At 38.7% G+C, this 16543-nt stretch overlaps 1 protein-coding gene across 1 annotated transcript in view; it reads left to right on the top strand.

Moving 5' to 3' along the window:
* LOC128884833 (protein EVI2B-like) overlaps positions 1–16543 on the top strand; it is a 19007-nt gene that overhangs the window by 1138 nt on the left and 1326 nt on the right. Inside the window, exons 3-4 of the mRNA XM_054138483.1 lie at positions 3515–3674; positions 6640–16538. Of these exons, the coding sequence (XP_053994458.1) occupies positions 3515–3674; positions 6640–7060 (581 nt within the window). The 3' untranslated portion in view covers positions 7061–16538. The remainder of the gene's footprint in view (positions 1–3514; positions 3675–6639; positions 16539–16543) is intronic.

Here is a 16543-nt window from a genome sequence, read left to right as displayed (position 1 = left end):
TTCTGTTTCCTTTGTACATTATTTTTAACAGTTCTAAAGATATTTGTTTATATTAGATATTAAAGTACCTATTATGTTAGAGATATTTAATATGATTGGATAGCGGTACTCTAATGTAGTTGAATATCTTTAATAATATCTCGATATAATTAAATATTTTTATAAAATTATACAGACATTACAAAGATCGTTTCACGAAGTCTCTACGAGAAATACATTTGCAAATATAACCCACTTTAATTTTATACAAAAAATTAATTAATGGATCTTTCAAGAAACTTCTTGGGTAAAAAAATTAAGAAATAGAATTTTTCCCAATTTCTAAACTCTGCGTAAAATTTATACGTAATCAACCTAAGGTTCGAGTAGCGTTAAAAATCACTCGTTGAATAATTAGAAGCAACGATCTCCGAAATACGAGCTGCAAAGACGGCGGAAGCGTAGAAGCGTGGCTCGTTACGGAAATACTTGGTTCGTGGGCGTCCTCTTTATCTGCATATCCCTCAACTTTGTGTGGCGAAAGCTCCGCCAATCCCGACTGCCACCAGTTAAGTTGACCGTCACGAAAATAGCGCTACCCTCACCGGCGCGACGGGGATGCGATTTCTTTCAGTACGGCGCTCTTCACCGCAGAATAGAGTGCCCTCTTCATCGTTTGCTCGGCCTTCGTTTATCGCGGTTAAAGTAATTCCGTGCCAGACGACGAATAGAACGCTTTCGGCGCTTCGCGTTGCGAAACTTCCTTTTGGGCCATCCTCGGGGGCTTGACCTTCGGAAACACCTTTTCACGTGCTCCTTCGGCTGCCTCGGCCCCGAGATTTCACACGATTAGTTCGAAAAGTGACGGAGGTATCCGCGACCGACTCGATTCGCCCCTTCAGTGAGCGAATTTCAATCGTACTCGCGAAGTGAGATCATTTCTTGGTGGTTAATTGTTTCATCGATCGATTAATGACAGAGAAAGACAGCTACCGAATTTCAAGAAATATCAAAAGCTGGACAATTTTCTGAACTGGCGATCTTTGAGTTCAATTCTTGACTCATTTCTTAAGTTAACGGTACAACGGAGAACGAAGTGATTGTGTGTAAATTAATTAAAATGGTGTTACTCGTTCGGAGGAAATTTTACTTTCCAGAAAATTCGTTTCGAAGATACTCAATTTCATAGAGATTTTCAGTAGCTTGAATTTAACTTTACAGGTGGGTCACATTCCATGCCAACTCGGACACTTTTTGGAGTAACATCTCAGATTTTCACGAAATTTGGATATGTTGTAGTCTTTGGTGATATTTGAACGTATCTCGAAGGACTTTGAACGATTCTGAAAATTGTCGATTTTACAGCTGTTGAAAGTTTTGTGTACCTTTTTCTTCAAAAAAAAAAAAAATATAACTATTGAACCAGGCAACGGATGAAAATTACCTTTTACGTGCTTATAGCGAAGACATGGAAGTATCAACAAAAAAATGTTGATTGAACGGATCAAATATTATTATTTATTTTATAATTTTAACAATTTCTGATTTTGTCTCGAGACTAGTACGAATCGAGAAGGAATCGTACGATTAAAAACTTCGAACGTCATTTTATCTAACAACTTCTTTTTAAAGATTTCTATACATCAATCTGCATACATCTGTATATTTGAGAAACGTCTTTCCCTCGTTTGGAAGTAAATCTCTCCTTTAATAGATGGACAGTATTTTTAAAGACGCCATCCCCTTCGATCGAGAAATCCTCGACGACTAATGAACTTACCCAGCACACTTTAACAAGACCAACTTCAAATCGATCTTGAACGATGCGAAACGAGGTACGAGTGTTAAAGTCTCGGAACCTAATCTTGATCAGTTAGCAAGAAAACTCACAAGTCAGAGTCACTTTGTTTCGCGAGTTCTTGATTTATTTTCAGTAGTTAAAGGTAGAAGGAAACTTCTTCGGAGCAATGGACAGGAACAACTTTATTAATATTTAAAACGGTAGCGCCTATTTGCAGATTTTTCATTATTAACTTTCATACCTCGGACTTGTTAAACTCGCGAAATGTGAGCTCGATAGAGTAGCAATCAAATTTCAAGTTCGATAAAGTGGCGATCAAATTAAACGTCAGAATTTATCTAGGCTTTAAAGTTATTCGTTTCTCTAGAAATTCCTGTCAGCAGTTGCTCGGAGTAGAATAAGAATTTTTGGTCTCTCGAGCAATTATAATGTTTGTACTATTGAAAGATTTACCTCGGGAAGTCCAGAATACAATCGGCTCGATTCGTTTAAGCTAAAGATTGATGTCATAGTAAGATAATTCTTATTTTATCAAACATAGATCACGTCAGTTACAGGAGCTAAAAAATTCCTAATCTCATGGCATTTCCTTGAAGACATCCAATGCAAACCTCAAACCTATCGAATTCTACAAATTAAAACTTGATAGGGCATCTAAAGAATTCTCAACCAGAATTAATTCTATTTTAAACCTCTCCGCGTAACTTGGAAAAATATCAAATTCTTAAATAGATGGACTAAATAAGAATAAGAATTCTTAATACCACGAGACCTTTTCTCGAGAATATCTAAATGCAACCCTCGGACCTATTGAATTCTCTAAAGCAATCCCTGCTAGGTTGCTAAGAAAACTCTCAACCGGAACTAATTCTATTTAAAACCAATGCACGTAGCTTGGAAAAATATTAAATTCTTAAATAAATACCATTGACGCCACGAGGCCTTTTCTCGAGACTGTCCAAATGCAAGCCTCGAACCTATTAAATTTTTTAAATCAATGCTTCACAGATCGCTAAGAAAATTCTCAATCAGAACTAATTCTATCTAAAACCAATGCACGTAACTTGGAAAAATGTTAAATTCTTAAATAAATACCATTGACACCACGAGGCCTTTTCTCGAGACTGTCCAAATGCAAGCCTCGAACCTATTAAATTTTTTAAATCGATGCTTCATAGATCGCTAAGAAAATTCTCAATCGGAACTAACTCTATCTAAAACCTGTCCACGTAACCTGAACAAATATCACATTTATAATAAATATAACATTTATCACAACCCCTCGCAACTCGGCCGAATAACAAGAAAAACTGTCGACGAAATTTTCCTTCGTCCCCAAAAGAAGCGCTCCAGTATCCCAGAACGCCAAGAAAATTCCAATCCGCGATTCGTCGATGACACCCCGTAACAAGCGTTTAAATTCACGGGAACCGACGCGATGGTGTATAGTCTAGCGAGAATCCCAGGGCGAAAAAAAATCAATCATCCTTGGAGGAACGACACGGCAATTCCCTTCGCGTGATTAAACGTACGTCCATGGAAGCACCGGAACACGACTCCCTCCGGTTGTCCTCGGCAACGTGGCTGCCCACGCACGCGTGAATATCGCCGGCCTACGCACGCGTAAATATTGTCGGTAGCACGTTACTACCCCCATCAACCCCTCGGCAGCCAATCGGATACACGTAATTGCGCCAGCCGGCTGACGGTTCTCCATTCCTGTTTCTCGAGCAGATTCCAGCTCGGTGACGTACACGACAGCCCGCGAGTACACGAGCAGCCACATCAGCACGCAAACGTCTCCAGGCTCGCCGTCGACATCGACCCGGGACACCGTCACCGTCTCCGGCCAGTACAATGTGTCGACCACAGACCTCGAGACCAGCGACGCCAGGTCAGTCTGTCAGTTTCGACCCCGGGACGAACCCCTCTTCTGGCCACGTTACCGAAATTCGTACGACGTTCCACGGGGTTGCCGACTCGAACGCCCGGCAGGGGGTTGAACTCGTGTTTTTCGCGGAGTTCGTCGCCTCGCGACTCGATGGTTTCTGTAACGTGGCTATTCGAGGACCGTGTCTTGGTTGGTTCCTAATTTTTTTTGTTTTTTTTTTGTTTGTTTGTTGGTAGGGGTTGTCCTAGAATTCCGATTGCGAACAATATGTTGCATGAACAGGGGGTTACAATATGTTGCATAGTATGTATGCTTTCAGGGTGGATTTTATTTTTTATTTCTCGGGTCGTTGAAAATGTGGAAGGAGTTTTTTTATTTATTTAAGGAAAGCTTCGCGGTTTAATTTTCGTTTGATTGTGCTCGTTATCGGTGTTTGGGAATTGTGAAAAATATGCATATTCTCGCGAGAGATGTAATGCATAAGTATACGTAGATATTAAAGTTGGTAGTGAATTAGTCGAACAAGTGAAAGGGGGAAGGATATCGATTTTTTTAAATGTGATGACATTTTTTTTTTTTTCGAATGGAAGTTTAGTCATCGAAAATATTCCGAGTCTGTATAATGAATCGAAAGACAGTTTGTAAAAAAGAATGAGGAAAGAATGCATCCTGCATGAGTTATAAATTCAAAATCTATTTATACTCCATTAATCGAGCATTTAGATATATATACCTTTGTTTATATTATTTCTGTTGACTTCCATCAAATATACTAATACACTTTGTGAAACACCCTAAGACAAGCCTAGATATCAATTAGGAATTCATCCTAATTCATCCTAATTCCGAATTCATCCTAAGATATCAATTTTTTTTAAATGTGTTGACATTTTTTTTTTTCGAATGGAAGTTTAGTCATCGAAAATATTCCGAGTCTGTATAATGAATCGAAAGACAGTTTGTAAAAAAGAATATGGAAAGAATGCATCCTGCATAAGTTATAAATTCAAAATCTATTTATACTCCATTAATCGAGCATTCAGATATATACCTTTGTTTATATTATTTCTGTTGACTTCCATCAAATATACTAATACACTTTGTGAAACACCCTAAGACAAGCCTGTACGTTCTTTGGTATTTTGTCATGAAAAATTGTAGGCTGAAATTGTTTACCTCCTTTCAAAATTTAACTTTACACAAAATACATTTTTCATTTAGTGTTGATTCATTTCTTCACTTCTTTTATTATTTATATGATATCAAGAGTTTAGTTTGAAATCAGACATCAAATATAACGTAATTATTTATCCTCTTGTAACCTTGTACGTTAAAAAGACGATGCTTAATATTTAAATTTTCGCACATGCGTGTCGAAATTAAAGATAAATCATTCATCCGTCTATGAGTTGTATGGCGGTTGTGGATAACCAAACTGTGATTAAGCAGTCAAATTGGATTTAGAGGTTTGGTTAGTTAACCGTCCTAACCGATTCAGTCAGCTCGTTGAACTAACTTCCAAAATTGATTCAACATCAGGATTTCATACTGTAATCAAACAGCCGTAAGCTATTTGACTTTCGAACGATATTTTTACTACGGTATTCCAATTTCCAACATTTCCGAATAGAGTTTCAGAACTGAAAAATCAACGATCGCCCGATTCTAATTTTATCATTTTTCTTGGATGGAAATTTTCCAAATATGAAACGGCAATGCAATATTTAACGAACATTGCAATCTGAAACTGTAACGAAGCAACCGAAAGTTACTTCGCAACGAAAAAGTATTTTTATTCCATTATCTTGTCGAATTAAAAATTTCCAGACGGACTCTGAAATAAACGTTTTCATTTATCGCTTGTCTGTAGCTGATATTTCCAAACATAGAGCCGCGTACAAACTCTGAATGCCTGCTATTTCAGGTATCATAATGGCTCGAAGCTCTTAACTGTCCCACTGACATCAATTTTAGCGCTCAATGTTTCGAATTCTAGCGGTTTACTAATATTTCATTACGTGACATTTCCAAATATTCCTTCGTAATAAGTCCCGATCGATAGTCTCAATTGTGTCATAACTTCATTAAACGCGAATGTCGAATGAAGAGTAATGACTCTTTTTTCATAACTGTACCTTCGACGAGATTATTTTAATCATAAATGGTGCGGGTGAGTAATGCTTTTGTGGCCTACATCGCAATGATTATCATCGTTCGTTACGCAGTCCTGTCGACGACGGTTCCTTTGTTATTGTATATTGTTTTACATTTCCCTTTGGCCTGGTACTAATAGTTTCGATATAAATTTAATAATAAATACTCGGTAGTAATACACGCATGAATAATGATAATATATGATGACTCATATGCAGGATTTGGAATTATTAAAGCTATTCGTAAAAAGGGGTAGGTTCGTTTGAAAATGATGTAATTAAAATCGTCACTGGCTCTCCGACTATACAGGGTGTTTCAGAAATGTTGGAGATCCTTGAAAGGGGTGGTTCGGGAGGTGATTTGAAACAACTTTTTCCTTAGCGAAGATGTCGCGAACTGCTCTACTGTCCGCCCCCCGTGATTCGACGTGCATCGAAGGACATCGGTGATGGGCAAAACCCTAGGGTTCGAATAAATCTGAAGTTTTGAACATTTTTGAACAACTTTCGAACATTTTCCAAAGAAGGAAACGAGACAATCACACATCGGCAAACTTCAGATTTATTCGAAGCCCAGGGTTTCGCCTATTACACTCCGAAGGACATTGACGCGCGCTCTGATTGGTCGCGGTTTTCTTATATCTCCTTAATATCTCCTTAATATCTCCTTAATGAAGCCTCCGATATTTTCGCTAAGAAAAGGTTGTTTCGAATCACCTCCCGAACCACCCTTTTCAAGAACCTCCAACATTTTTGGGACCCTACTATTAGCCAATGTCTAAAATGTTGAGTAATCGGTTCTTGAACCCTTGCAGTAGCATCGTGACGCAAAGGTCGACGACCGTGACGACCCAGACCACCACCACAGAGATGACGGACCCACCTCCGCCCCCACTGCCCCCGATACACACGCCGGTCCCGGCAACCCCGAAGAACCCCAACAAGAACAGGGGAACCGAGGCAGCGGCGGACGGCGCCGCCTTGATAATCATCATCATAGCCGCGGCGTTGATCGCGATCATCCTCATCATCCTGATCATCCTCAAGTTCAAGAATCGTCCCGAGACGAGTTACAAGGTCGACGAGACGAAGACCTTCTGCCAGGATCCGAACGCGGCGCTTCTGGGCGCCACGGGTTCCGGTCAGCCGTTCAACGGCGCCCTGAAAAACGGCGCGAACGGCAGCAAAACCAACAAGAAACGGGAACTGGTGGACATCAAAGAGTGGTACGTGTAGAGGTCCGTCTTCAGGATCGCTATCTACCATACGCTTAAACTCTGCACACACGTGCTCGGAATACTCTCTCTCTGGCGGCCAGGTGGCCGGAGTCGGACTCGAGAGAGACGGCCGAGCCTCGTTTCAGATTCTTCGTTTTTTCGTGCTAAACCGGGGGTGGCATCAGTTTATTCGGTTCTATCGACGGATGTAAGAACGGGTGTTCCTTGCGTGTGAACGACTCAAGGTCGGAGACAGTGATCGAGACGCGGTTCCCTCTCGATGGGCCACGAACTGTGCGAAAGTCGAGGTCGGTGAGCGTCGTTCGATAAGGATTCTCCGATCATCCCCTTCGCTCCTCGAACCTTTGAAAGGTTCTCCCGGGTCTCCGGAAGACGTGTCTGGTGTACCTCGAGGGGACGACGACGGAACCCGATCGACGTTGACGTGCCGCGAGCTGCGGTCGAAGAACAACGAGACGCGACGAAGGAACGAGTGTTTCAGGTCGATGTTCTAGACGTCGTCGCGCGTCCGGAAACAGACGGAGCCAAGACTGATCGCGTGAAACGATACCAAAAGAGGCGAAGGAGATGCAGAAACGAGCTGGAGCGTCGAGGGTGCGCTGAACGATCGAACGATCATCGCGAACTGCGACCTCGGGACTCTGAGAGACGCGAGGTAAATCGCCGGCGAAGGTAAAGCGTCGCGTTTATCAATTCTTAAATTCGAGTTATCACTTGGTTGGTGGAACAAATTCGGAATTATCAACCGTTAAATAGGTTTTCCATGACTGCGATTTCGTAACTACTGTACGCTGCCAGCGACATGCGTCTTCCTTGGGGTGTTCAGGCCCTCGAGGTCCTAGTCTATAGATGAAAAATAATCGATTGGGTCTGTTTTTATACTTTGTTAAGGTCTCGAGTTTGTAGCACTGCTGACGGGTAGCAATGTTACAAGACTTTGAACTGAAGACTGTATACTCTGCATACTCTGTATACTCTTGTATTGTAGGATGAACTCCGAGGGGTCTGGCTAGTTTGGGAGTAAAAATATGAATTTTTTTTATACATTTTGTAACAGATTTTTAGCCTTGGGAACGCATTATGCCCAAAGGTTGGTGCGATTGGAAATACTGGCAGGGTTTTGGGACTTTTATTTGAAGGCTATATATCCTTCCAATATATATATATTGGAACATTGTACGAGAGATTGTAAGGGCTTTGATTGGTTTCAAGGTAAATATGTCAATTTTTGTATGCATTTTCTGAAAGGATTAGACCTTGAAAACGTCTTAGTGAAAAGAATACGATGACGTTTAAAAAGTTAGCGTAGTGGGACTTTGAACTGAAAACAATGTACGCGATTTTTATAGGACGAACTTTAAGGAGTCCGACTGGTTTGGAGGTAAACAATCAATTTTTTCACACATTGAAGTTTCAACCGTTCAGACCTTAAAAGCATTACAGGTGAAGGGATTACGATAAGGACGCACATATCAATCAAACGACAACACTATCGTCTGATTTGATACAATCTCCATGTATACAAAAATTCAATTAAGTAATTAAGTAATTAACAGAATTTAAAGAATCGGATAAACCAAAAATGTTTTCTTTTCATCGAAGCCCTACGGTTCATGCATCCCTTTCGTAAAGCAGTATTTCTACACGGAAAAAAAAAACGTATATTTCCTTGAAATGTATATAAACAAATACGCAAAGTAAAAGAACCCGCGAACAGTATCCGAGACAAAAAAAGTATTCGTGAAAAAATGCCTTATTTTAGCATTCTAGACTAGGAGACCCTCGAGTTCCATCGTTCAAGAAAGCTCCCCGCCAAAGTCTCTCACCTAAACAAAATATTAAATAACAAACCACAAGAAACAAACAATTCTCGATCACTCGTACGTTCAATAAAAATTACAATCTAAACCTCTAAAACTCTAAATAAAACTGTACATCGGATCGGACGAATGAAAACTTCTCGCTAATAGCTTACAAATAAACGTTGAAACCAAATCGCCATTATTTGCTACTCAAAATACTGTTTCGTCGATGTCTGGCACCCTGCGGTACTTACGAGATCGCCGTGTTTGTTCCACGAAGTCTACATCCAGCATTTCTCCAACGCCATTCGAGCGCAGGCGACGAAAACGAACCCTCGAGACACGATCCAACCCTCCTGGGGGACTCTTTGTCGCGACACCGCGCGTTATCCACGAAAATCAAACTTCTTCCTTGTTCGCCGTGCCGCTAGTCGTGTATTATACTTATTGTATATGACAGATTTATTATGTACCATATTAACAATCACGTGCATGATCCTTCTTTAGATCACGTTTACACGATTCGATCTCGATAGTCGTTGCTTTAGACGGAAAAAGGAAAAAGGATCGAACAGCGAGAGGTGCCGGATGAACGTGTCTCGAGGGCGAGAGCTTTTTCTTTAAACGTTATCATAGTCCAGTATACATATATACGAGAGCGAGAAAGTGTTGGAACTAAAGCGTACGAACGAAAGTATCAATGCGAACGATCCTATCTAGCGATTAATAAACTTATTGTTGTATAGAAGAAAAAAAAAAAATATATATATATATATACATATACGATATTTATCGATTATGTTATGCGTGTAAATTGTTTATTAAATTATATAGATTTTATTAACAGCGTGGAAGTACGTGCGTGTACGTGTGTGGGTGAGAGTCCGCGTTGTTTCGTTCGAACGAGGAGTCAGCGACTCGAGCAACGTCGGTTGTGTTTACGCGTAAGTTGACTTGTGCGGGAAAAAAACGTGACGAGTTAGTTTAAACACCGGATAATTGCTATACAGAAGTTTCACCTCGAGCACCCTTGATCCAGCATGGCGCAACACACGTTTCCTTTTATACGAGTGCGCATCCCCCTTGCGCATGAGCGGACCCTGTAAGCGAGGTTCAAGCATGATGCTGTGAAAATTTGTATAGCGAAATGTGAAATTAAGCAAAATGTGAACTAAGCAAAAGTAACGAATTGAAATAAAGGTTGAGTACCGATCGCTACCTACATTAGGAATGCTGCAGACGAAGTTCGAACATAACTCGCGCCATGACCATTTTTATCGTGAAATATGAAATTAATATATAAAATAAATGAGTTGAAATACGAACTAAAAGCTGAGTACCGATTGTCGTCTACGGTAGGAAGGCGAATGCAGATATTAAATAGCTACGAGGTATTTGGACGAGAGCGCGTCCCCCTTGTGCATGGTTGACGCTGCGAACGACGTCCACGACGATATACAAATTTCTATAATGAAATACGGTACCGAAATACGAACTAAAAGTACCGATCGCTATTATAGAATAAGAAGCGAAACGCGGCCACCAAATAGCTACAGGGTGTCCCGGATAAATATGTAGGAAATCAGCAACGGCGTCGAGTAAAACTTCTGTATCGTTAGCGATATTCTGTGATTCGCGCAAGAGACGAAACACGACAGCCATGCGCAGACAACACGGTGTAGACAGGGTGTGAATGCGGTATTGCCAAAACGAGTCGAGCGACGTTTCACCCGGCGTGTTTAACCCTTTGACGTTCGTTGCACCTTTCGGTTCACCCGTCACGACGGTCTGTTAGGTCTTTTATACTTGTTCGATGTTCCCGTACTTGTTTCGTGTCTCTGCGATATCGTTCGGATACTTTCTCGATACGGTGGCGCGACTCTCTAACTGTCGCACGCGCAAGACCGAGCCGCGACAGTTACAGGGCCCGGGGACGCAACGGTTTATCGCGCGACAGCGATGGACGGAATTTTATCCACGATTATAATCGCCAAGTAATCGGAAATTTCTCTGGAAAATTACGAATTATCTAACTCACGAGTGCGGACGAGTGTATTATATATACAGTCGGTCCTATAAATATTCGTACCCTCTATGTCTAGCGAAGACATTCGTCTAAATTGAATGATAGGTTTGATTTTCCCAAATGAATATTCGTTTTGTGATGATTACTCGTATTTGTTCGTGTATGAACATTCCACGTTCCAAATATTTATTTGGAAACATCGAACGTAGATATTTAACTTAGACAAATTTCTTTGAACCTTTCAGGAACTATTTCTTTTTTCTATTGTCATACTTTTGTTCTTTTTATCATTGACAGTAATTATAATTATAAAAAACTACGAATACTTATGAGAGTGACTGTGTATATATTGTTTATTGTTACTGATTGTATTACAAAAGTGATCACTGGCCATCTCTGTCGTACGAGTAGTCATACGATTACGGCTGACACACGACTGTTTGACGATTGTAAATTGTGTGAAATTGTACAGTAAAAGCTTGGTAAAGGCGACCCCTATGATTGCATGAGAACCTCGGTAGTTGCATTGCGCTGATAAGTGAAATGGTCGCTCAATTATCGATACGTCTGCGGCCCTTGTTTAGAGACTATGACAAGGGAGAGACGCAACTTGTTTCTTTCTGTCGTGGATTTGCAGAAATATAGAGTACAAGTCCCTGTTGGAGTGTTTAGAATAGAATTGTCCACCTAATCCTAATTTTAAAGATACAAACAATCAAAATTGCATACTTTGAATTATATAATATACTCGATATAAACAAATTGCTTGTATATCCTAGTCTTGTTCGTTTCACTGGTTTTAATTACTATCACGGCATTAGTAAATGTCTATACCTAACAGAGATTTTTACTCTGCCGCTCTGCAAAAAATGTTAAAATCGAAAGAAAGCATTTCGAATCCCAATAGATCGAGAACGACAGTGAAAAGCAATGAGGTCAAGTGGCATACACGGTTAAGTGTCACGAGTGATCACGAATGAATGCCCGCTGCAGCAATCCCGGGTAGTGGTGGGGGTGACTGCGCGACGCTTAGAGGGTAGGAAACCGCGACGTTTGGAGAGGCACTATAATTTCATTTTAGACGGTTTTTTACTTCTGTGCATCTTGTTTCAACATTCCTTTTAACATTTCTTGAACTTTTCTGTGATACTTCGTAGACATTTCGCTTGTATATCTCCATGTACTTGTGCCCCATGAAGATCCATCTGAATAAAGTTTTCTCCGAGAATAAAGTTTCCGTGTTCGCAATAACCAAGAGGTTACGGAAAAAATAATCATTTACTTATAAATATTTATATTTGCTTACAAATATCGAACATTCTCTTCATTTATAAATGCACGTGCGAACAAATATTTCTGTTCGTATTTGACATGAAATAAAATATGAAAATTCTTGAAATCCTCTATACAGTGGCGAGAAACGAATGAAAATAAAATTTAATATTACAGAGAGGCAATTCTTCCTATTTATTAATACTCGTTTCTATATTTATTGATAAATACTTCTTCGTCTCTTTTTCTAAATACAAAGATTCGGCATTCTTTTCGTTCATAAATACACACATAAACAAGCATTTATTTTCATATTTGAAATTTCTGATCGCGCCACTAAGTTCGTTCTTCGTTCGCGCCTCGAGACAATTAGCAAACTTCCTCCACGACTTTCGCGTCCAATTAACCCTTATTAATTCCAGAGATGCCAACGCGAAACTCGTTAGCGACGTTATCGTTGCAATTCGCTGTTTCAGATTCGTAGTTAATTTCCCATGAAGAATTATATCGGGTGTAATTTGCCTCTCGCCGCACTTTCCACGCGACACGAATTTTTTCTACTCGCATCGCGATATTCATCGCAAAATCTGGTAAAACCGATCGCCAGATTTTTACTGAAAACAGACGCACTATTATTTTTTCTATTATTTCAAGCCAGGAATGGGCGAAATTTTATTCGAATAGACTAAGAATAAAATCATATAGAAATTATTCGTTATTCGTGTCGTTTATTCGATTCGAGAGCTTTTTAATCGTACATTACGAAATATACGATTCTATAACTGAAAGTATAATTTTGATTTAACCAGTATAAATAGCTTCGTTCGCTCCACAATTTTTATTGAGAATTTTTATGAGAATTTTGCCCATCTTTGGTTTGAGTATCTTTTAAACGAATTTAAAATATCAAAGTAACGGGTTATTCGAGCACGAACATTTTTTTATATAATCGAAGAACAAATGAATATAAAACTTTAATAAAATAGGATAGAGTTTCTATTATAAAATTATCGCGAATAAAGATTTTCATTCGTCTTTGATGGTATTAAATATTTTCATGCTGGAATAACCAATCGCTTTGGTCTTTCGAATAATCAATCAATCGTGTAACAAACTGTACAATTTTAAACGAATTTTTGGACTTTCCCTTCTTAACATATCCTTCAAGGGTGTGTAATTTTTATTGTCACAAAAACGACCAGATGAAAGTGAAGCAAGAGAGATGAAGATAAAGAATTTTGTATCGATTAATTTATGGTGACACAATAATCATTTTCAATAGAAAAAAAATATCACAACAAACATAAATCTTCGTCCAAAATATGAGCTTGGTCTTCGACCTGACGTCACTCAGGGATGCATGATTAACGCATGTTAATCCGAATCTAATTTGAAAACAGAGATGGGATAAAATCCTTATCTGGACAAAAATCTCGAATAGCGAATAAAAGACAAACAACTATTTCTAATAAAAATAAAAATTTGAGTTACAGAATCCAGTACTTCACAATGAACAAATACGAATTTACCTGTTGCGAATAAATCTAATAAATATAACAAAAATAAGAGGTTCTCTATTATTCTCTTCTTGACTATTATATTAAGCTATTGTTATATTTCTCATTTATTTCTCATTTATTACTCAAATAAAATTTAACCCATTTCTAATATTATTAAAGTTACAACGCATTTATACGTTTCACCATTAAATTTTCTTCGAATCACGTCGCTCTTAGAATATCTCAAACGTTCTAAACAAATTGGTACTTTGCATATTCTGTTTAATAGGCTACCGTTAAAAATACCAATAAGACAAGTGATTGCATTCTACGAAACTTTCATCTTTTCACTTCGAAATGAAAACAAATTTATTTTGGAATGAATTTTATATTTATCTTCTGCGTTTTGGTGTAAGAGTGTCGGAATCGAAAGATCTCTTTTTAAACTATTTGCACGGAATGGCGACGAAATCGGTCGAATATTGGTGAGACCGCACACGATACATTTTACAGTGTTTGCCGCGAATGTGTGTATCAACTCTCCTGTACACGATAATGGATATCGTTTCACAGAAACTCTTGCTGGTGAACTAAATTCCTCTGAAAACGGAGACTCATCTCCTGACAGAGATGGACAAACCAAATTTCTAGATAAAAAATAACGAAGAAGATAAACGATCTCTGTCCTATTATACATTCAATCAAAAATACAATTTAAATTACAAAATAGGACGAATTTTCAATTTCATATCAAACGTATTAAGGCTTCTGTCTGGATCAATTTTAAACGAACAAACATTGCGAATAAATCATTCAACGAGTTCATTCGATTAGGAAAATTTTGTCCATCTTTGGTGGCGATACGGAGAAATAGAAACGACTTTCGAGATTTATATCAAATTCTTCTATATCTAAATCGCACAAGAGCTTGATGGATCCACTTATGGTATCTTCTGCCGATAACAGAAGAATTTCTTTACTATTTTTGCAATTTATCGCTTGATCATTTTCGATCGGGTACGAAACGCGAGTTATCGAAAAAAAAAAAAAAAAAGAAATGAAATCTCAACGATCGCTTTCGCGCATGACGCTTAAAATGGCACAATAATCTTTAACTCTCTCGACTTTGCCGAACTTTGCAATTCCTCGCCTTCGGGATCATTCGTAGACTGTAAAAACGATAAGTCGATGTGGATCTTTTTGTATATTCACGTAAGAAAAGTTGAGCGGGCAGTCTTAACGATATCGTCACACAGAAATATTTCTGTTTAACTCTTTGAGGCACACGATTTAAAATTTCAAATAAAACTCAAGCTGCACAGAAGAGGTTTCAACAATTTATTAATGCGTTTCGACTTGTATAAAATTATATTTTCTTTGTTTATCGTTTAGCGTTAGTTCAAAGCCAACCGAATGAAAAAACTTTAAATAAAATATCAAAGCTAAGCAAAAAATAAAAATGCCAGTTTTTAATCCACCCAACCCCAAAGAGTTAAATAGCTCCACGAGATAATTAATATTTTTTTTTATCGAATGCTAGTCGAACTTTAGCAGCTAAATGAAATTTTCGTTTATGGATGAATGTTATGTTAACATATTCACGCAAAGAATTCAACGGAAAATCGTCCGCGCGAGATTGAATTAATTTTTTTCATTAGTCACTCGAGTCTCTTTGGGCACAAGCGAAATTTCGCTCCCACATTTCACTGTTTACATATCGCTGATTATCGATTGCTATTTGAGACGAGCCTTTAACCTTTTACATTAAAGACTGTTGAATAATGTTGTGGAGATCTTGAAGTGTAACCCTGGATTTTTGGAGATTTTGTTTCGAGCCTGTTAAAGTAAATACAAGAAATTCACTTCTTAGTTTTCATATCTGTTATACGAATACGAAATTTGAATAATATCGAAAAGACTTTGATCTTTGCTCTTCTTCGATATGATAGTATCGATTTCTTTCTCTCTGAGTGACAAAAAGAAAATACTGTTTCTTGAACGAGTTTGTCACGTTGCAAATATTACTGGCGCCAGTAACGTTACTTTATTGGTGACACGTCACTTTACTAGCGCCACTTTGTTCGTGGAGTTTACTGGCACAAATAATTTTTCTATTTAGACTAATAGTAAACTCAATTAACCACTTCACTGACACTAGTGATTATCCTATCGGAAAACATACGAATTCAACTGGCGCCACTTTGCTGGCGCCACTAATCGTTGGGTTTGAATAACCCTTGATAATTAAACCTTGATGAATTTATATATGTACATTTGGTAACTTATATTTAAATAAAAGAAAACATATTATTTCTCCAACTTTTCCATCAATCTTAATGGCACATTTCTGCCATGTTTTTCTATCTCAAATCATACCGTACACGCTTTTGTAACTGTGCACGCCTTTTTCTCTTTCATGCACACTGTCGCCATCGCGTATACACGTACGTGCAGATGTTCTCACACAGTAATCACCGTGCCTGGAAATGTAAATTCAATCGACGCTTACTGATCTCAATCTTCTTGGGCCAGTTTACTGGCGCCAACAATTGTTCTATTCGAATTATAGGTACTCGACTGACGCCACTTTGCTGGTATTACTCTGCTGATTCCATTTTACTTGTTGCCCTGGTGTCAGAGATCATTGTATTTGGAAATGAAAATTAAACTGATGCCAGTTTACTGGCGCCAGTAATCGTTGCGGATGGAAACATGAAACCAATCGACGCAATTCTTTTGAGGCTACTTGCCTGGTACCAGAGATCATTGTACATGGAAACATAAATTCAAGTAATGGTATTGTATTGGCGCCACTTAACTGGCGCCAGTAATCGTTGTGGATGGAAACATGAAACCAATCGACGCAATTCTTTTGAGGTTAC

This window comes from Hylaeus volcanicus, chromosome 2 (assembly GCF_026283585.1).
Source record: "Hylaeus volcanicus isolate JK05 chromosome 2, UHH_iyHylVolc1.0_haploid, whole genome shotgun sequence".
Lineage (NCBI taxonomy): Eukaryota > Metazoa > Arthropoda > Insecta > Hymenoptera > Colletidae > Hylaeus > Hylaeus volcanicus.
Note: the sequence above shows the minus strand (reverse complement) of the source record. Positions and strands in the feature narration are given on the sequence as shown.